General features: G+C 36.5%; 1 protein-coding gene across 1 annotated transcript in view; it reads left to right on the plus strand.

The window, feature by feature from the left end:
- The window catches only part of LOC149302575 (gamma-aminobutyric acid type B receptor subunit 2-like), a 240,097-nt gene that overhangs the window by 114,923 nt on the left and 102,442 nt on the right, over window positions 1-22,732 (plus strand). The window contains exons 3-6 of the mRNA XM_089482242.1: window positions 2,758-2,928; window positions 15,205-15,306; window positions 16,755-16,820; window positions 21,906-22,094. Coding sequence (XP_089338368.1) covers window positions 2,758-2,928; window positions 15,205-15,306; window positions 16,755-16,820; window positions 21,906-22,094 — 528 coding nt within the window. The remainder of the gene's footprint in view (window positions 1-2,757; window positions 2,929-15,204; window positions 15,307-16,754; window positions 16,821-21,905; window positions 22,095-22,732) is intronic.

Genomic DNA, 22,732 nt, shown 5'->3' on the forward strand with positions numbered 1-22,732 from the left:
AATAAAATTCCTCAGTGTGTGTACAGTATATTGAATAAATGCTATTTTAAGATAGGAAGAGGTCTTCGGTGTACTTCTTAGATTGTATTTCTGCTCTTTCGCATTTGGAGTATGCAATCATTCAAAACTAAAAGAGCAACATGGTTAATCCTTTGAGGTTCAATCATATATTTTGTTTGTTCTTACTATAATTTAGTGCTAAATTAGGAAATGTGGGAAAAAAATCAGATTACACTGTATAATAAATATCAGTAAAATGTTTTCACTGATTAAACTATGCACTATGGTGGTAGAGTCATGGACACATGCTTTTGACATATTTCAGCTAAATTTCATGCTTGAGAGTTAAATTCTGATTAAAGTCAAATCGACTCCAAAGAGCATTTAAAAAAACTATAGTATACAGTGCTATTAATGGTAATGACTAGCAGAAAGAACACGAGACAAAGGCGTACAACCTCTAAAAAATTTGCGTCATATAATTAACACAAGGTTTAACCTTTTTGGCATCATCTAATTAAATTTGTTGTGTTTAACTGACTTCAGCCAAAACTGGCTTAAATCACATAACATTATTATTATTATATACAATTTAAAGGTAAGGAGGTTAGCAAATACATAACAAATAACAGGAGTTGAGGACCTTCCCTGTGAGCTTGCCATCTAACTTTATTGTACTTTCATAAAATGCCCTGACAAGAAATGTCAACCCGCTTGTGACCTTACAGTCTAAAGGAATTATATGAGTGATTGAGAAAAAAAGAAGGGGTAAAAGAGGAAACTGTAGCTCTCTTGTAGCAGTAATTAGGGGTAAGTTCTAGGTTTGGGGTAATAATAACTGTGAACAAAAGGCAATTACTGTAGTAATGTGGGACTAGAGAGCAAGTAAAGGATTTGGACATGATCATATGAGACTTTTATTATATTAGTGTTGAGGGGAAGGAACAGACTAATTAAATCCCGTGGTTTTGGACTGGGAGTTTGCAAGTGAGTTTTAGACTAACACTGTAATACAACTAAGTCGCAGTCAGTGAATTGATCACTTAAGTAGCTTTTAGGGATGTAGAAGATTAACATCCAACATGAATGAGATCTTATTTAGTGTTTTTATTCAAACATTTCATCATTCAAAGACATTAAAACTAGATAGTAAAATACAAAATGGGGATTTTGCAGTACATCTATAAATTATTGAGCAAGATATAACAAAACATGTGTGACACATAAGAATCACTAAATGAGAGTACATCATAATTTTTTCTGACACTCCCAAGGAAAACATCAGCAAGAAAGATAATATCTGCTTAACCTGTTCCTCGGCTATGGTGGAGTTATAGTTGCCATGTAATGCATCCCTAGATGTTGCCAATCCTGTATTGGCACATCATGGTTTGTAAACTGTGGTCCAACTTGCAAATTTCAATTTGCTTTCTCATGACTGAGGTAGAGCCTAGATGGGCATCCCTTTTCCTTATGAAAATAAGAGACCACACAATTAAACAAAATGTAAACATGTATTAAAGTCAGCTATGGATAAATTGTCCACAGTGCGTTTCACCTTGCAGCTCCACACTGTGATACTCAACACATACCTAAACAATGTTGTAAACAGTTAGCATGAATGTGCGAATGTACGCAAATTTACGTAAACATATTAACATATAACCAACCATTACATGAGCTGGAACGGAGCCAACCCATATATTTACCAGCCATACCACTGATAACCAATTTAAATGTAACACCACCACAGGCTGGCATTGGCATACCAATTATATCCCTGTCCTACTACTGGCGTCCCATGCAAGGCAGCCCATGTCTACCAAACAAAGTCACATGGACTCCAGCCCCAGGAGTGTCCTGCACTTAACAAGTGAAACCACCACTATGGGTGGTTAACCTCTGCAGCCATGCCAACAACCAATCACAATAAACATAGAACAGCACTAAATAATATGGAGGGAGGGAGGATGTTGCAAGAGATGATATTCATAGTAAAGTAATAATTAACAGTTTTTCAGTATAGTCAAGAGGAGTAGAGAAACGAATTTAGTTCAATTACCTACATTTACAATAACGTATGCAACTTAAATAAGTATATGTATCAACAGATTGATGAGAATTCCACAGATGAGCCGTGCTGAGATAGGGAGAATGCTCTAAAATTAAATATTCCACATTGAGCACAAAAAAGAGCTATTAATGTATTTTTCAGTCATTTACCATTAATCTATGTATTTTTAGCATGTTTTCCATATGCTGCTATAACTTTTATCTAAGTTGTTTTATTCATGTTAACCATTAATCATGAATCTCAAAGAAAAACTTGAGGACTGAGTTGTAATGTGTATGTAAAATCTGTGAACTTTATGTCTATTGAAGCATTTAACTATGCATTTAAACATTTTTTAATGGTGGTCAATGCAATAAAATGTTACAACCCACTGCAAATATACAGATATATATACACACACACATACATATTGACCTAATTATTAATTTTTTTACATCCCTTCCATATTTTTTCATCCCAAAATGCATCATTACAATAAACAACCATTAATAACATATTAATATATATTGAAATATATTATAATAAAATACTATATTTAGGGTTTGGAAATTAAAATAATAATGAAAATGTACCTGACATAACACATGAACTTAAAAGGCATTTGGTTAACAAAAAATTCTTAGTATTTTTGAATGTAATTAATAATTGTTTTCAATTAAGTTATGTTTTTTCTTCTCTTACAGCTATCATTTGCAGCAACAACTCCAGTTCTAGCAGATAAGAAAAAGTATCCATATTTCTTCAGGACTGTTCCATCTGATAACGCCGTTAACCCAGCAATAGTAAAATTTCTCAAGCACTTCAAGTGGCAAAGAGTGGGAACATTAACACAAGATATACAAAGGTTTTCTGAGGTAAGGTTTCTATTTTAAACTAGTGAGATGATGATACATTTATATAGACAATTGATATGTACACTTAGAAATGACCACATTTCAGTTATGAAATCTAGGGACATTTTAAATGAATTAATGATATGATTCCAACAAGTTACAGAGTAAGATCTTTTTTAAATTTTTGTCCAACATACATTGGTGGGGAATTATACTGATATTCACTACAGTAGATGTTTTTGAAAAATGTTTTCAAATGTTTGGGAACTCTCTGGGTTTGACCCAGAGTCTCCGGGTGAATTGCTGCTTCCCCAAGGGTCCAGGGTCACTTTCCTTCTTCTCCAACCACAGGAGCAGCGTTTGGCAATACCCACTAACACTGTTAAAGGATAGCAGTGATCCTTGTGTGGGCAGCCCAACTTCCAAACATGGCTGCCTTTACCTTGGAAGTTTCTGGCTTTCGCCCAGAGACTCAAGGTGAAGTGCCACATCACTGGTTCTCTGGCAGCATTTGGACAATCCCACTCCCTGGCCTATTCAAATTTAATGTGTTCGGTGCTATCCCTGCCCACGTGTGCAGCTATCCCCGCCCAAATACACAAATTGCCCCCTTTAACCCTGCCCTTTGTGAAGCTACTTCCCTTGAAGAAGAAGGTAGCTGAGGCCTGGAAGTTCCCAGGTATGCTAACCTTGTCTCCACACAATGACATATCTCCTGTTGTCCTACCCAGGTATGTTTATATCTAAAATATAGGGAGGAGTGTCTTCTGAAAAAAGAGATATAAACAACAACCCTAACCTACATAATAACCTACTTCATTTCTTTACATTTATTTGCACAGGTTTGCAAAAATAAACTTTTAAAAAATAAGCTCCCAATCATTGACATTTATTATTTAATACGTGTGTTAGAGTGCATTTGTATGGAAAGCTACATTAACATGTGCTTATAGTTAAAGTCTCGAACCAATCATGTAAAGAGGACCTGCCAGCTACACTGCTTTTAACATAATTACATTTTTTATATTAAAACAGCCTATAGCTTGTGTTCTGTGTTTTTCAATAACTGTGATTGTTTGGAAATATTTAGTCTACACGATGACAGCTGTTTTAGGTAGTACCAGCTCATAAAACAGCTGAATGATGGACGTCTCATTTAAATAGGTGTGTTTTACAGAACATGACAAGAAATCCATTTAGCTTTTACTGAACAAGTAATAAGAGTTTAAACACTGGGCATCATAAAGCATGATGGATGGAAGTGGTAAAATCAATCACGAAATCTTCTCCCTTTGCACACCCACAATGAGTTAAAACTCCCCAGATTAAAGAGCTGTTTAGGTAATTATATGTTGCCTGAAAATTTCAAATATTGCTGCATGCAAGCATCTTGGTATGGGGTATAAGTGCCAGCCTATTTTAATTGCACTGTAAATGCTGAAGTACTCTCAGGTGTGTTTTCTGAACCATTGCACTTCACATTTGCAAATGCTACTGATGTTTACTATACCCCATCATTCAATACTTAATATTGCTTACATATTACTTGTATAAATAAAAGATGGTAATAATAAAATAATAATAAATGCAAAATATTTTTTCTTTTTTTTTTAAGAAACGCTATTGGTTTTGCTTATTAAGAAATGTAAATACAAAAAATATTTCAGTCTATTATCAAAGGAAGATTTTAATTTTTTTTTTTAATTATGTCCGTTGTGCAGCGTCCTTCCAAAACTATTTGGTGGACTGTACGATGAATTATGAGACATGTTATCATACGAAAAGCTCCACAACCTTGTCAGTCCTTGAAAGCTAAAATAATATGTGTGACCTAAGCCCTTTTTGAGACACCTACAATAAAAGATTTCTAATTCAAAATTAACAAAATAGGATTTCATTATTATATTATTTACATTATTACAGTCTTCATTTACCATCTGATTCAGTATATTTAGTAAATGCGTCATTCTTTCTTGAGGCTATGTGGATTCCTAATTCCTTATAAATTGGTTTTAAATTATAGTTGTCTCCTAGGTGTTAAATGTAGAGACACAATACATAAACTTTATAAACAATAAGAAAATCATAGCATTTCAAAAATAGATGGATAAAAGTAATAAAATAGATGAAAATAGATACACAAGGAAATAGATAATCTAGCTCAATGAAGTCATTCAAAAATATTGCTTGCTAAAATTGTTTAATCATTTATGATTGCTTTCTCTGTATGGAATGCATGACACATTTCCAAGTGCTGTATTGACATTAGATGTTAGTATTTTTTAGTTTTAATGAAGTCTAATTTTCATGCATTTACGCAAAATGCCCACATGCAAATAAAGAGCTGTTAACTCTTTACGACTTGTAAGTTTATTAAAGAGTTTTCTGCCAGAATTCTATTTTTTAAGCATATATTATAAAGTAGGAGCCTGTCATAGTTTTTAACAGTCATGGTTATATACTAATGATGTAGAAAAAGCTTATTTTATTGAATTAGCTGAAGAGGAGAAAAAAAATCCACAAATGTACAGCTCATTGGGTTAATTAGTTAAATTTAATGTGCAGTCATGTTGGCCATCAATGCATGTTGGCAGAAAAAGACATGCACGTGTTGGACTATACTCACACATTTACTACTGCCCACTAAAGTGCATACTAGACAGCAGCTGCAAGTTGAAGAAGGTCAGCAAATGCTGTGATTCATTAACCCCTAAATTGCCAGAAAGTTAAAATGTGGATTGGGACAAAGTGAACTATGCTCTAAACCAGCGATGGTGAATGTTTTTGGGCCCGGATACCCACTTTTCTCCATGAAACCAAGTTGCAGACATTAAAGTGCCAACACTGCATATTAAATATGAAAAAATGTTGTTTCTACGGTACAAAATTACTATACACAACAGTGTGCATCAATTTGCGCATTTAAATGATATTTGTTTTTTAAGCATAGAAACATACAGTAGAATGTGTTAGCAGATAATAATTATTTGGCCCATCTATCTGCACAAGCAGAAAAACACATGAAAAAGAGGGTCTACTTGTGAAAAGGATTGTATTAAATAACATTAGCATTTGCACTGAAATTATATCAGTGTATAAGAAAAATAAATGGAGTCATTCATTCTCTTTCATTCACACAATCATTCATTCTCACTCATTCACACAAATAATTTACAAATATTCATTAATGCATTTTCAAAAAGCATTCAAGCAATGCATCCACACAATCATTCATTCATTCTCTTATTTATACACAATTCATTTACACATTAATTCATTAATTCTCTCAGCCATTCACACAATTCATCCACACATGAATTCATAATCTTACTCATTCACACAATTCATCCACTCATTATTGTATTTATACTCTCACTCATTCTCACTCTTTATTTCAATATTTTTACTGATTGACAAAAAAACACTGACATGACTCCTTTCAAAGTTTATTTTAAGATTGAAATAAATAATTTATTTGAATGACTTGAATTATAGTTATTTAAATTATACTTTCTAAGCAGCTTCTATGAATCACTTACAGCTGTTGATTAGTTAAAATAGGACTTAATAACATAAATGCAGGACATAAACCATATAGAATGTGGTAATTCTATAATTTCCTAATAGCATGAACCTTTAAATAAAATATGCAAAAAGTTTTATGGACTGAAAAAATGACAAAGTTCGACTATTTCAATATTTTTTCTCACTACCCCCCCCCTTTTGCTAAAGTGAGAGCATGGGGCCTCTGTCTCGCTGCTGTGCTGCGGTGTTTGCTGCTCCACTGCTGAGCGCCAGAATATGACATCATTCTATATTCGCATAGTATTAAAAGAAAGCCCTATTTGTACTGAAAACAGCAGGATGTAATGTGTGTTGGTATAATAAGTTATAAAGAGACAATTTATGGCAGAACAAATACATAGTAAAACTGTCAAAAATGCTGTTATCTTTGTGGGTGTAGGTGCAGAACCCCCAGTCATGAACACGCTTATATATTATTTTTAATATCTTTGTTTTAAAAAAAAAAATATGATAGAGACCAAAGACCAATTGCCTGGACTGACCCGACAAGGCTTACCAACTAAAGATGTGTTTTGGCCTCAAGAGACCCGATACCCTCAAGACACATAAAACTGATTTTATAACACTTGTATATGAGAGGGATTCCAAGGATCCGTTCATCTTGACCCAATGGCTATTCCACTCATTTACTTATCTTTAACAAATGAAAATGCACAGATTCTTTCAGAATTCATGAATTAATCACTTCAACTCTACCTTTAAATTTAAACAATTTTTTTTTTATGTGAGGAAAATGTTGATCATAAAAATAACATTAAGTTTTAAGAAGTTTTTTTCCGTTTTTACTTGAATTAAGAAGGTTTGTGCATTCAGCAGATGATACATTTAATTAGTGGCACACTTAGCAGAATATGTGAACCACCTTTTGTAAATATAACTGTACTAAAAAGCACAAGTCTGACCTACTAGTAAATGTCTACACATCCACACTGTATGGAAATGTCTGAGTGTGCAAACCATCTGCCATGGTCAGTTCTCATTAGGACTCTCTTATGATCAACATCTGGTGGGATTAGAGACTTCTCTGAATGACAAAAGGATTTTCTATTCAGTGCTTACACGTAGCTTTAGCTCCAGAAAAAGCTACTGAAAATATTGTTAAAAATAGATCCCAGGATTATTCACCTACTGTGACTGTATTTGGTGACAACTAAGGAGAAAGAATATTGTTAAAAATATTCTATGGGTTTTAAATGCTTTGATACACACATTGTCAGATAGATGGATAGATAGATAGATAGATAGATAGATAGATAGATAGATAGATAGATAGATAGATCTGTACAAATAATTATGTATTTGTGTGTGTGTATATATATGTTTATATTACTCAATTTACTCTCACAGTAGATCATTTAATTGATGTTGAGTTTATAACACATACAGAGAAGACATTGGAAAGTTTTAAATTATTAATTAGAATAATTTTCCCATAATTTTTTTCAGTGATTTGACATGTGCTTTAGGAAACCAAATTATAATGTATGTATACTTAGGTGCTCTTGATATATTATATTAGAAACATTTCAGTTCTTTATATTTTTTAGCTTTTTACCTTAGGAGTAGTAACTGGAGATGAACGCACTGCTCTCTGTACTGTACATTATTTTACCCCATTTATAGAAATAATATAATGATTGTGCAGTCCATATACATTTACCAACTAAGCAGATGTTAGCAAGTATTGTTTAGAACTTTGGACATATTTGATTTGAGAGTTATAGACTAATTTATCTGAATCAAGTTTTCTTTAATGAAGAAAACTTACATTATTAATTACCCTCCTGTTCTGAATTAACCTTTCCCTCATCTCATATTATCTTCTAAACCTTTATTATTATTATTTATTGTTTTATAAAGCGCCATCAAATTCTGTAGCGCTGTACAATGGGTAGACAGGACATGAGAAGTAGTATGTAACATAACAAATTGACTTACAGAGACAACAGGTGAGGAGGGCCCTGCTCAAACGAGCTTACAATCTGAGAAATTCTTATTCATGTGAAAAAACTTTTGTATAATGTAAACACAGGGGTCAGTACAGCTTCAGGAAAATTCCTGTGCTGTTGCGTTTCTATGAACTAAACCCGTGCTTCATTACTGTTGTGTAATAACGATTATTGATCACTAGGGTAACATTTCAATTTCATTTTGGAATTCAGTGGCATCGGTGACAGTTTGTGTTTTGTTGTACTTTGTGCATGCAGGGTGTACTGTCAAAGTGCGTGTACATGCTTAATATGTACGTGCATAGTACTTGCATGTTTTTCCTACAAATCTAAAGCACACTGGTGCTTTCATATCTGATTCCTCGAACTTTCAGATATAAGCACACACATACATATGCATGTAATTGGAGTTCTGCCTTCCATCAGTGTGGAACTGTGTAACTTGCTAGGGTTGCTTCAGGGCTGTCCATGGTCCTGAAATGTGATTCCCCAAAACGCAAAACAGATTCCATGATTTTGGGATTTCCCAAGGCAATCTGGGTGCTCTTAATCTATTTAAGCACCACCTTGAAGATTCTTGTTAAAATCAAAACAAGCTCTCGAGAATTTAAACCATAGACTAAATAATAAACAATAATATTCTTTTAACCCCTTCAGTACCGGGACGTACCTGGTACTTCCTGGTTAACAGTCACCGGTAGACCGGGACGTACCAGGTACGTCTCCTCCAAAAAACGCCCCCACATCACCACAATCGCGGTGATCATGGGGGCGCTGCTGCTGCTGTCTGCCCAGGACTCCTGGGCAGACAGCACAGCCTGTCTAAGCCCGCCCCCAAGCCCACGATCACTCCCACGGAGTGATTTTGTAGGCAGAAACAGCGATTGCAGAAAAATCTGCAATCGCTGTTTCAGCTGCCACAGGCAGCTTCAGGGAAGGGGGGGTATTGAATGGGTCCCCACACAAGTGTGGGGACCTGATCCAACACCCCCCTGCTGCCTGATCGCTCCATGAGAGCGTCAGTGCAGCGTTAACCCCTTCAATGCCGCGATCGCGGCATTCAATGCCGCGATCGCGGCATTGAAGGGGTTAATTCCCGTTTTTTAGGGGGTTCTGCTGCTGGTGGTCTGCCTGGAAGCCCAGGCAGACCAGCAACAGCAAAAACGAGCCCCCAGAAGTCCTCTGATCAGTCCTGTAGGACTGATCAGAGAGACTCCTCCCCTACAATCTCCAGTCTATTGGAGATTGTGTCCCAGCTGCCAGAGGCAGCTTCAGGGACAGGGAGACAGGGTTCTTTGGTCTCCACATGAGTGTGGAGACCAGACCCCCCCACCCTTCCTCAGTTAACCCCTACCCCCCTCTTCCTCAATTAACCTCTTCAATGCTGCGATTGTGTATGACCCCCATCGCAGCATTGCAGGGGTTAATATTAGTCCCCACAAGCTTGTGGGGACTAAATATCAATCAATGCTGTGCTTCAATGGAGCATCAGCATTGAAAGAGTTAAAAAAAAATAATGTAAAAAATAATAATAATAATTAAAAAACAAACAAACAAACAAATAAATTAAAAAAAATTAATAAAATAATAATAATAATTAAAAAAAAAATAACAGCACTGACCTGAAAGTCCAGGGTGCTTCCAGGTCAAATGCTGGGCTGATCAGATCGCCCCTGGCCAATAGGAGTGATCAGATCATTATGGCAGCCCACGGATGACCCTGCTCTACAAAGAGAGAGGGGTCATCTAGGGTAATTATGAAAAAACACAAATTTCTTAATAAAATGAAAAAATCATAATTATTACCTGATCACTTGTCGGTGACATTTTAAGTCGCTGATTATTGATCGGTCTCCCTGATTGATGTCAGCGGCCTAAACCTGTCACTTACAAGTAATCTGATGAAAAAAAATATTTAAAAAAATGTAAATGCACATGTTCCAGTTTTGCCCTCATAGCTTCCTCAAAAAATACATGAACCATGCATGTGAGGCCTTGTTGGAACCGGGGGGTGTTGGTGAACAAAATGTGGTGCTTTCTTCCACTGTTGCACATATGCTGTGCAAGAAATAAATTTTAACATTGAAATGTATTTGTTAAAAACGCAATAAAATAAATTTTCCGTGAACTTTGGCAGACATCAGTGAAGAAAAGGCTAGCTGAAAACTGTCAAAACTACCCTAGTTGAACACCTTGACTTGTCTACTGTTCATAAATATATACTTTTATGGGGTAATTTACAGCAGGGGGCTTCCAAAATGTCCCAAATGGGATATGGGCCCAGGAAACCAATTTCTGAAAATTCCAAATGTGAAAACGAAAATGCGCATGTTCCAGGGGATGTTGGTGAACACAATTTGGTGTTTTGTTCTGCAGTTGCACATATTCTATACAAAATATAATATAAAATCTAAAGCAACATTGCAACATATGCAAAAAAAAACAAAAAAATATAAAAATACCTCAAAATTTGGCAGCAATTGGCGATAAAATCCCTGTTTGAAAAGTGTCAAAATGACCCTAGTTGTACACCTTGACTTATCTACTGTTCATAAACATATAATTTTGGGGGGTAATCAGTATCTGTGACAACTATTGCAGTTATTAGACTGCCATGCCAAATTTGAAAAAAATTACATTTCAAAAACGTGATGCATGCCTTGCAATATTTGCCCTATACTGGTCAAAATAGATAAAAATCCTGGCCATGTTGGGTGGTTTCCAAATCAGGACAAGTTAATGAATATATTTGGGATAATTTTTTCCCATTGGTTTAATGTGTGTACAATTTGTATGTATACAAAACTGTAAAAAAAAATGCGTTTTTTCATTTTTCCCCCACTTTTTCCAGTTTTGTTCAAACAAAACAATGTACTACCCAGCTTACTATGGTTTCAAATGAAAGCCCTACTTGTGCTGAAAAAAACAATATATGATTTGTGTGGGTGCACCAATTGATAAGAGAGAAATTACAGTTGAAGAAAGACATGGCAAAAACACAAAAACGGCTCCGGTCCTTTAGCGACACCTTAGTATCAAAATCCCGGTCCTGAAGGGGTTAAAAGTTCCCTTATCTGACTATATTTCTATATAGTCATTACAGTAATTATTATTATTTTTCTGAAGACCTCATCATAGAAATAACACAGCAAGTTGGTTTGCTTTGTTATTTAGAAATTCAATAACTACTTCAGTGTCGTTATTCATCTTTTATTCCCAATTAGAATGCGCTAACATTTATAAATAGGTTAAACACTAAAGAAATGTACTAAGGTTGTTGTAGAGCCTGACAGATGCATTTCAGTACATGACACTGCCAACAGACTGATTATCAGGCAATCCTCTTCAGATGTAATCACTGTGACCCATGTCTGTGAATTGCTAACTTTTTAATTCAGCCCACCGTCTCATCATTAATCAAGAATAACATTAGTAATTACATTATGAAGTCCTGATAAATAATGGAAATAGAAGTTGCACAAATGCTGTGGTGTTATTTGATTTTCTCATAGAAATTGGATTATTTTTTTTTTGGTGGTTTTACTATAATCATAGTGGAAATGCATTATTTTTATAAATCACTTATACTCTGTGTGAAATATAAAAGGAAAAAAAAAACATATTTTATACCTGTTGAATCCTTAGTTTCATAATTGTAAACTGTGCTTTCTTGTTGTTAAATGCCAGCTTATAACCTCCAGTTGCCTTTCACTTTAAATGTTTAACTGATTTTGGTGTTAAATGTCATATGGTTAACAGGGAATATTAACAAAGGTGTGATTTAAAGCGTCTCTCGTTTAGAAAGTTGAAGCTCTATCAAAGAGCATAAAAAAAGAAATGTCCTTTATAGTGTGTTAAATTAAATTGACCATGTTCCAATTTATAAGGGTATTTTATTTGATATTGGGCACTCATTAAAATCGTCCCCTTTTTAGCCTTTCTTGGATCAGTTCTAAAACACATTATAAAGATTTACTGTTCCGTTTCGTGAGCAGCCAATCAGGTACTGGGATGTCAGCTGCATGTTGAGATACATGACATATTTCATGGAAATCCAGACATTTCATGGAAATTTGGATTGCACAGTAAAATTTCTTAAATGCACGTTCACATTTAGTGCATCTCATAATCAAGGCTTGGCATGCGCTGATTTCTTATCTGAACCACTGTAGGCCTAATAGGATGAATGGAAAATTTCTAATTGATGTCAGCAAAGGGCCTTCGTCGCCTCACATGTGTCAATGTGACGCAACAAGTAGTAGACAACAAATTTTCCTATTATAACTGACTGGGATTTTTAAATCCATTGTGGCTCACAAATCATTCATCAAACTCAGGTTGTTGCAGCAGAAACATTCAACTGATCAGGACATACATTTTTCTCATTCTGGTTTATGAAAAAATACAGGTCTGCAAATTCCATTGTAAAGACCCATAAGGCATGTTGCTAAAGGGAATATTGAGCTCCATGCCAATTATCAAAAACTGAAGGGTTTACCTTTATACTGGCAGGGCCCAAACAGTCCCAAGCCAGATCCCTGACTAAGCTCTGCATGTAAAGTGGAGCACAAGACAGAGCCAAGCCGGAACTGGCAGTGAGTATCACCTTATGGCATCCTACTTGTATTGTATGATTCTGCCTTAACACCGGCACAGATTGTCCATCTCTTTTCCTGGCTTACCCTTTCAACTGTACTATGGGTGTATACACCATGCCTTATGACAAAACTGTTAGCTGAGTGTTAAGCACAGTCCACTAGGGCAATAAGGTTTAGGAACATTTATTTACACATGAAAAACCCCAAAACAAAATCATAAAAACAAAACCTTTCATTTGGACCTCTTTTAGACATATACTCTGTAAACCCAGACTGATTAGCCTAACCATCCACTAATTTCAACCTCCCTGCCAGTTCCCGCTAAGGCAAGCTCTAGAAAACCTCTCCCACAGACAGCACACACAGCTCCAGGCAGATAATGCCACCTCTCCTTCATCTGTTGCAGGCGTCATGGAAATCCTGGACTGCATTGTACATTCTTAGCTTGGGCATCCAGATGGTTGCAGTGCTGGGGTTGGAGTATTGGACTGCCCTGCTTTCCACATGCTACACCTCAGGGACCCATACGTATAATTTACATTTATTATCCATACATCTGTGCTTAAAATCCACACAAGACATATCCCTGGGGTTGTAAAGTGTCACAATTACAATTTAAGAAGATGGTCACTAAATATTTCATATAGCAGCTGTAATATTTATGTATATACATATTAATATTTTCCAGGTATATTTTAAGAAAATTTATAATCCAAGTGGCAAGATTTTAGCAAAGCTGTTAAAGTTAACATACTGGCTAGCTTGTATGCAACTTACATTCATAAATATTCATATAATTTACCATACATTTTTTTCATTTAGTATTTTACTTAAATGCGACAAAAAATGTTGTTCCTGGGTCATGTGTCCAACTTATATGGTCTGTTGTATTAGAAGACAATTCATGTCAATATTTGCTAGCTATACAGCTGTAATCCTCCCATTTCTTATTTTATGTTACGCTTCTAGCTTTTATCGTATATCTGTGTAAGGTATGAGAACAAATTGACTTGTTTCTTTAGTATGACAAAATAATGGCAGTTAAATTGGTGTAGTCCATAAACTGAACATATTACAACAACTGCCCTAAAGTGGCTTCTTTTATGAAGTAGCAAAGAACATTGCAAGCTGTAAAACCTTATAACAGGATATTATTGTTTAGCTTGCTATAGCTTCAGATATTCGCATGGCCAAAAAATTGGAAATGAAGGAAACTCTTTAGCATAGATAGACCACAGATGTTTCTTCACGGAACAAGCACACACACATTCAATACATTATGTGAATCCTGTAAATGGCTTTTAAAGAGAGGAACATACCGATGACTTAATCACATGATATCAACATAATTTGTTTACACCATAATTTGTTTACACCATAATTAGTTTACACCTCTTCAGGTCCTAATCAACTCCACTATAGCTGTATAGCTCACCCTGGAGCTGAGGCAGTGGTAAGACATTAAATCCACAGAGACTGTCCTGCAATGTATAGTCCTATCTGGGCACTATTAATGAGACACCTGTGTGGTGGCAGTGGTGCTAACTCTGCTCAGGATTTCAAATGCCAATAGGAAAGCACTCACCTAGCAAACATATTAATATTTTGCTGTGCAGGGTACCCAAGACAACTGTTTGAATTACAAAACTTAGTTGGCCAACTCAAATCACATCTAATTTATTGCTTTACTTCCACCTTCCAAGCTAAAGACATATAATGTTAACCAATGGATAACTTGTCACTCGTTGCTACGCTTTCATTTTAATCATATTGAATATGACCTCTTTTTATAAACGCGTTTGGTTATTTTGGCAAGGTGTTATGATGTTAATTGAAGGCCAATTGTAATTCTTCAATTAGTGACACTCTGCACATGTCTGATAATTTACCTTCATATATTATTGCTCACATAAATTATAGCGGTGGAAACAGATCAGGCTCTTTGTAAAAATCATCTGCATTAAAAAAAACCTTTAGGTTTTCATCATAGGCATGGTTTTATTATGTTGTTAAGTCATCTGCATATGATGACTTCTGTGAATTTGTTTACAGCCTGAGAAAATGGAAAAAGGATTGACATTAGTCATCCCATATCTATGTGCTTATCATGATGATGCAGTGTAGTCCATCTGTTTTACTTACTCATTCTTCTCATTTACTAACAGGTGAGAAATGATTTAACCGGAGAACTGGAAGATTCTAATATCCAAATTGCAGACACAGAAAGTTTTTCAAATGATCCTTGCATAAGTGTAAAAAAACTTAAGGTATGCAAAACGATACGTCTGATTTTTTTCCCTTTCTCCGTAAAAAAAAATGTTTGCTGCTGGATGATGTGCTAGAACTTGGTGCCATGGCCCTGATCCACACACTCCTGCCTTGGGAACCAACCCCTACCTACATTTGAACACCTGAAATGACAACATTCAAGTGGCCTTGGATGGGACAACCAAAATGTCTTTATGGACAGACAGGCTCTTCTTTACAAACAGAGCAATGTATCCTGGGTAGTGGATGCACTGAATAAAATTATATAAAACAAAACACATTAAGGTTATTGCTATAATAGTATCTTACCCAATGACATAGAGAAGAAAAATAAAAATGAAAACGTACTGGGACAGAGAGCTAAATTTTCCTATAAGAACATTATGTTGGCCATTGTCATTCCTCTTAATTTGTGAATTATCATTTATTCCTATATTATTTCATTAGGTTTTATTGGTTTGGTATTTGTGTTTATTGTGCAGTATATTATATTGAATGTTCCAAATTCACTGCATTATGTGGAAGAACTATTAAAAATGCATGGTTAAGAACACTCTAGCTGTATTAACTTCTTTAAATAGGGGGTCAAACTCTTGGCCTGTCTTAAAAGCAAGCAGTAGATAGCAACTGGAACAAATTCCATAACAGCAGCAGTATTTGTATAAATAGAGTTGGTAATATGTATATGATGTTAAATGCAGTCAAATCTCCCAAGGGCTTAATGTACACAGCATGTTTGTCTTCATTAGTAGAGATTTTTTTAAATTGTTAATAATTACAGTCTTAGAAGTTTAAAGAAGCTGCTAATCCAGTAGTCTGCTTTCAGTGAAAAATAAACATTTTTTTATTTATATTTTTTTCACACAAGAAAGGATTAGTACATATGATAATATCACTGTTTAATTGTTCCACAGAATTAGGACGCTAATGATTTCAGTGTAAATCTAATTTAAGAAGCCAAAGCAAATTATGTTTGCAATAAAAATAAACATAAATATATTAAGTAATCAGTATCACCAGCCGTACCATTATAATTTATATAATCCATTGTAATGATCCAACGGGATAGCAGGATTTACTATGCAATGAGTTTTTGGAAAATGGTGATATTATTATTCCTTTAATGCCTTTGGGTAGATTCATTCATCCAACTTTGCTGCTTTCGGTAAATCTGAAGCATATCAAGATTTTTTTTTTTATTTTTTTTTTCAGTCTGTTAAAGCCACCCACATTGGCTGACAAACAGTGTGAGGCTACATTAATTGAGTACATTATGTTTGCTTTAAATCAAACTAACTGCATGACAGCTTAGCTCATAAATGTTCAATATTTCTAACATAATTCTCACTTCAGGTAGCGCCAGAGCTGTAGTTTTTTAACATGTTTTTATTTTATTTTTTATTTTAATTTAATGTTCACTACAAATCTCTGACTTTATATTTCACAGGGCAATGATGTCCGAATAATAATTGGACAGTTTGATGAGCACATGGCTTCAAAAGTCTTTTGTTGTGTAAGTTTGCATTTATAATAGTTTGCATTTGTTTTTTTTTTTACATATTATTACTTATGTAATCATTAGATTACGTAATAAACTATAATTGAAACTAAATGTCTAATTTTATATCTAGAATGTCTAGGTTTCAAAAATATGTAATATTCTTCAAAACCATTTATACACTATCTGACCGAAAGTATGTGGACAACTGGACACCCCTCCGAATTATTGAGTGTAGGTGTTTCAGCCATACCCATTGCTAACAGGTGTATAAAATCATTGGTAGTAGAATGGGTCGCACTGAAGAACTCTGTAACTTTAAACGTTGCACTGCAAAAGGATCCCACCAGGTCATAACATGTCTGCCCTGCTAGATCTGCCACGGTCCACTGTAAGTGTTATTATTGTCAAGTGGAAGCATCTAGGAGTAACAAGAGCTCAGGCACAAAGCTGTAGACCATGAACACTCACAAAGCAGGTCATGAAGCCTAAAAAGCATTCAAGTTAAATAAAACTGAACTTAAACCTAACATATACATACCTTTTAAACTGTCATGTTTTTACAGGACAGTCACATTGTTCAGACACTGTCCCGTTGCCCTGCCTATCTGTTGCAGGCAGTGGGGCTCATGGTAATCTTGGGAATATCAGAAGATCTGACCTCAATCCTACCTCACAACCTACTGAAGTGGAACACCGCAATATGACATCATATCCCAGAGGTTCCTCTTGAATAGGTTACGAGGTAGATGGAAACTGCTCTGTCCTTAGCCCTGCCTCTAGCCATTCCCTGCATCCTAGTTTGGCTTCTAGCAATGTTTGGAGTTATGCATATATGTCAATAAAGAGTATAAAACCACATTTATGTGAAGGAGTAATACAACAAAATTGACATGAGACAAATAACAAAAAGTATGCTGCTGACACGTGAATAGTAGCCAAGTAAGATTGGCTGGGACAGTCCCAAGGCAAAGTAGCTGTCTTGCATCCAGGTTCTAGGACCATGTCTTGTCCTGAAATAAAATAAAAAGTTAGTACATGCTGCCATTTACATACTGTATCTGCCTGGGGGCAGCCAGCGCAAGTGACACTAATATCAATAAAGCCTTCATGTGAAGATAACACTGTGCTCTGAGCAATTAACTCATTTAGCCCTTTTAAAAAATCCACCCTTCCCTTTTTTTTCTGTAAACTTTTCAGCATACCTGGGAACTTTCGGGCTCTGGCTATCCAGAGCTTGAACCTGCGGTAGGAGAACCTGCTGGTGTTGCTGGGCTGTTCTGCTGACATCCCAGGACACACACCATTGTTGGATGGGAAGTGCGTAGTGGGATGTGTTTCGCAACGCCGATCCCATGACCCAGAGAAGTAACGCTCGCCTGACCTGAAACCTGGGTGTCATGTATGTTACTGAAATCCCATGCATTCCTGCTTAATCAGGAGCTGGAGTCCAAACATCCTTGTCCTGAACCTCTGGCTCTGAATGAATCCCCATGTATTCAAGCAAACTTGCTAATTCTAACTCCTGGGCTGTTATGCACATTACACAACCAAGCTCTTACCACCCTGACACATTCAATTTACCTGGAAATTAGTCAAGATACAGTGGGGCAACCCTTTTTTAATGCATCCAAGTAAAACATGTTCCTGATGTAGTAGCCGCTGCCCCTCAGTGGTCCAGTGATTCAATGGGTGCACTTTCCATGCATGTGCACAGTGGTCTGGACTCTGGAGTATCCATCCATGCATCGTGAAAATGTAAAGCTATCATATACAGTACATTATGATGGCTAGAGTAGCCCTTTAATTCCTTACTTTAATCACCAGCCCAGCGTACCTAACCTGATCCCAACGTTATGTCTATCCTACCGGGCACTGACACACATTTTTATTGAAGCCTACTTAGTGCTGATTTATGCCCTACAACTAATAACTGGCTATATATATATTTAATGACTGTTCCATGCACCATCATGCAGCCTTACATTAATTCTTAATTCCAGGGCTGTTATTTCCAGTCTACCTCAAGCCTTTGCCTCCCACCTCTGCACCTTCTAACGGCTACATCAGGGTTTTATTATATGTGTTGTATGTATACTGTAATTCACACATCATGTAACAAAAGAAAGCATTGCAGAAACTACCCCCATCGTTCATGGCTCATTGCATGAAAAACACAAACCGCTGCTCATTTTAACCCTGTTTTCCCAGTGATTTCTGATTTCTTGGTTTACAAGAAGCGTTTCTTTTTCCACATAAGGCGCTGAATAAATAGAAAGATATAGAGGCTCTGTCTAGTATGGTTATACACAGGCACAATCCTTCTTCACAGCGGGTGCCCACATTGGGGCCTCTTAGGTCTAAGCACTGCATGCAGAATTAGAACACATTTGCAATAAAGTATTTAACATGATCAAAGAGCTAACCAGCATTGATCTGCTTTACTCATCCGCTGCCACCCTATTATTTCAAACCTTCAGTCACTTCCCAGTTTATACTTTCCTTTGATTATCCAAACCTAACTGGCAAGCAAGCGAGGCATTGCAAGATGCTGTAGAGATTCTTATATTCCCACCAGGGGAGAAATAGTCTTTCATACTTGTTACAATGTAATCATGGCAAAAAAATGGTTTCCTTTTGAAAACCAACCAGATTATAAGAAACATGGTCTTAAAGAAACAACTGCCTTAAAGGAACACACACGCATAAAACATTTGTCCATTGATTATACGGAAAAACATGCATATAGAAAATCTAAACAGGGTAAATTACAAAGGCTTTTAAATAAGAGAGGCCATGTAACATGGGTAAGAAATGAAAAAGTGACATATCTTGCGTGTATCTTTTGCATTTTTTTTTTTTTTTGTCATAAGTGTATTTTATTTTACTTGTTGGGCTCAGTACAGTAGAGGGCTTTGTCACTTTTTAGTTCACAATAAATATAAAGATGTAATGATAATCTCTGTATCTTTATTATTATTAAAAATAATATTATTCTTACCATCGTTTTGTTGCATAATACTAGATTTACATGAATTGGTAGATTATTCTCAGATTCCAGGATCATTCATTTCATATTTGCTTTAGAAATGTTGTCAAGTATATTCTATTAGCATTTACCTTCATTGTTGCAAAATTATAATTTAAATATACTACAAAATCCTCTGGCGCTCTTGAAAATAAATGCACTGGAATAACTGTTATTTGTTAACTTTGGGAGTTTGAAAACATTCCTGATGTGCACCACTATGCACAGTGGTTTCATGCAAAAGGGAAAAGTACTATTATGTTTCAGGAAACTCAACTGTCCATTAACTCATGGGGTGCCTCCAGTTCATCTGTCTAGCACAGTAATTGATTAAGTGTCAACTGCTTCTCATAGTAGTTAATGCAGCTTATGTTCACAAACCTTTTACCGGAACTCTGTGGTTAAACTCACCACTTTTCTTTATTTTGCAATATGTTCTAAGTTACTGAATCCGATCTTCCATTTCCCAGCACAATTATATATATATATATATATATATATATATATATATCTATATAGATATCTATATCTATATAGATAGATATAATTAAACATTACCATTCACAGGTTTGGGTTCACTTAGAAATCTCTTTGTTTTTGAAAGAAAAGCAAATTTTGTCCATTAAAAATAACATAAAATGATTAGAAATACATTGTAGATGTTGTTGTCCTTTATCAGTAACCATCACTCCTGTGTTACAATGGTACATTGTCTTAAACTTATCCAAGTTTAAAATGCTAATTGATCTATCATTTTGCAATTATGTTAGTAGTACAGCTAGAAACATCCTTATTTCCCTTGAAAACAGCTGTGACCCCAAACTTTTAAATGGTAGCGTGTGTCACGACCGCTTACACAATAGCGCACACCGCAGGAGTTGTTCTGCCCAGAACCCAACCACCAAAGGAAACCCTTAGTGACAGGGAGCTGGGACTTAGATGATCCCAACAGTGAGGAGGCCAGGTGCAAGCGGATAATAATAGGAATGAGTTGGATGCAAGGGTATGGACAGCAGAAGCCAGGAGCCAATACAGCAACGCCAGGGAAATAACGGTCAGGATGGTCAGAGAAGCCGGGTCAAAACACGAAAGCGGGAAGTCCTACAAGCCGGGTCAGCAACGGAGCGGGTAGTCCAACAATCCGGGTCAGCAACGGAGCGGGTAGTCAGACGAGCCAAAACTGGAAACCAGGAGACACAGGATACGGTACAGAATCGCCAGGCAAAGGATGGTCAGGCAGACAAAGGGTCAAAAATCCGGAGATACTCAGAGAACAAACGACAGGAATCAACAGCAACGAAGACCACAACAGGGTACCAGACAAAGCATATCTGGGGTATTTAAAACCGGTGCCAAATCACAGGCTCCGCCTCCCAGACACAGTAGCACTGGAGGATCTCCCAGAACCCCGCCTCTGAAGCAGACTGGCCGCATCCCCCCTCCGTACTACCAGGAGGAATAGCACCGGACCGAGCGCGGGTAAGTACCAGATGCTGGGAGTCACTGCTTCGTCGGGCAGTATGATGCCCGGCAGAAGCAAGACTGCCAGTTCCAGACCTCCGTCCCCGATGCCGGTGGTTGGACTCCCGACCACCCGCATCGGAGGGGTTAATGGATTCCCCTGGAAACCGCCGCGCGCGCAGTATTAGGCTTCCTAATACCCCGTTCACCCCTTCGGTGCCGCACACGCGCGCGTGCAGAAGACTGCTCGCGTGCGGCATCGAAGGGGTGATTGTGACAGCGTGTATATATGTGTATGTATATATACACTTGTTATTAATATCATCAAAAGGAAACCTAAAAATGTAAAATAGGTAATAAGTAATGAAATGATTGATGAAAAAAGTGTTGAAAAAAAAATATTAATTTGAAATTAATAAATTATTAAGCGTTTTAGATGTTTAGGCTTTATTTTGAGAATCAAGCTGAAATTTAGATATTTGGACTATGTACAGCTTATATTGTGTTAAATTTATTTTTACAGTACAAGGTTCAATATTATCTGGTAAAATAATGAATTTATCATTTACATTTCATTTTAATCTGAGCATTTCATTCAATTTTATTTATAGGCTTATGATGAAGAGATGTTTGGCAGTAAATATCAGTGGATTATCCCTGGATGGTATCAAGCGCTGTGGTGGCAACAGGCCAATTCTTCAACATGCTCCAGTAAAAATCTACTTACCGCTATGGAAGGGTACATTGGAGTGGATTTCGAACCACTAAGCACAAAGCAAATCAAAACAATATCTGGACGAGTATGTTAATTTTGCATAAAACACAATATGAATTATGTTATACACAACAGATTTTTGAGCAAGCCATGCTTGTTGATCAGTTATGTTCTGTATTTGAATGAGAACTATAACACGATAATTCTGCAGGGTAGGGGAGTGCCGACACCATCTGCCCCAATGGCCAAGTACAGTGAAGCGCCTTCGGGCACATGTTAGTTGGGGACGGCAGGAGACTTTCTGGACACTTGCTAATTTAGAGCACCACCTCTCTCTCCATGTCAGGATATAGCAGCCGCCAGCAGAGTCAGCCTCAGGTGTTCAGGTGCCCCTTGTTGGCCACCCCTGTGGCGCTCCCTCCATCCCCTGCTTCCCCTCCTTCACTGTACTACATCTTTCTTTTTCCTCCTGCATGTAGTTCAGATATAGATCAAATAAACAACACATGGAAACATAGCGTTGCAGGTATACAGCAACTGAATAACACACAAACCCAGCCTTGCAAGTACAGATCAACTGAAAATCACAAGCATACTCAGCATTGAAGGTATAGATCAAATAAATGATGCTTGGAAAACCTAAATTGCAGGCATATATCACACATATGACTTGCCCCAGCACTCAGATTGCACACATAAGACTTGCTCCAACACCAAGACTGC

This window comes from Sceloporus occidentalis, unplaced genomic scaffold (assembly GCF_023333645.1).
Source record: "Sceloporus occidentalis isolate IW3139 unplaced genomic scaffold, rSceOcc1.0.p SCAF_18, whole genome shotgun sequence".
NCBI lineage: Eukaryota > Metazoa > Chordata > Lepidosauria > Squamata > Phrynosomatidae > Sceloporus > Sceloporus occidentalis.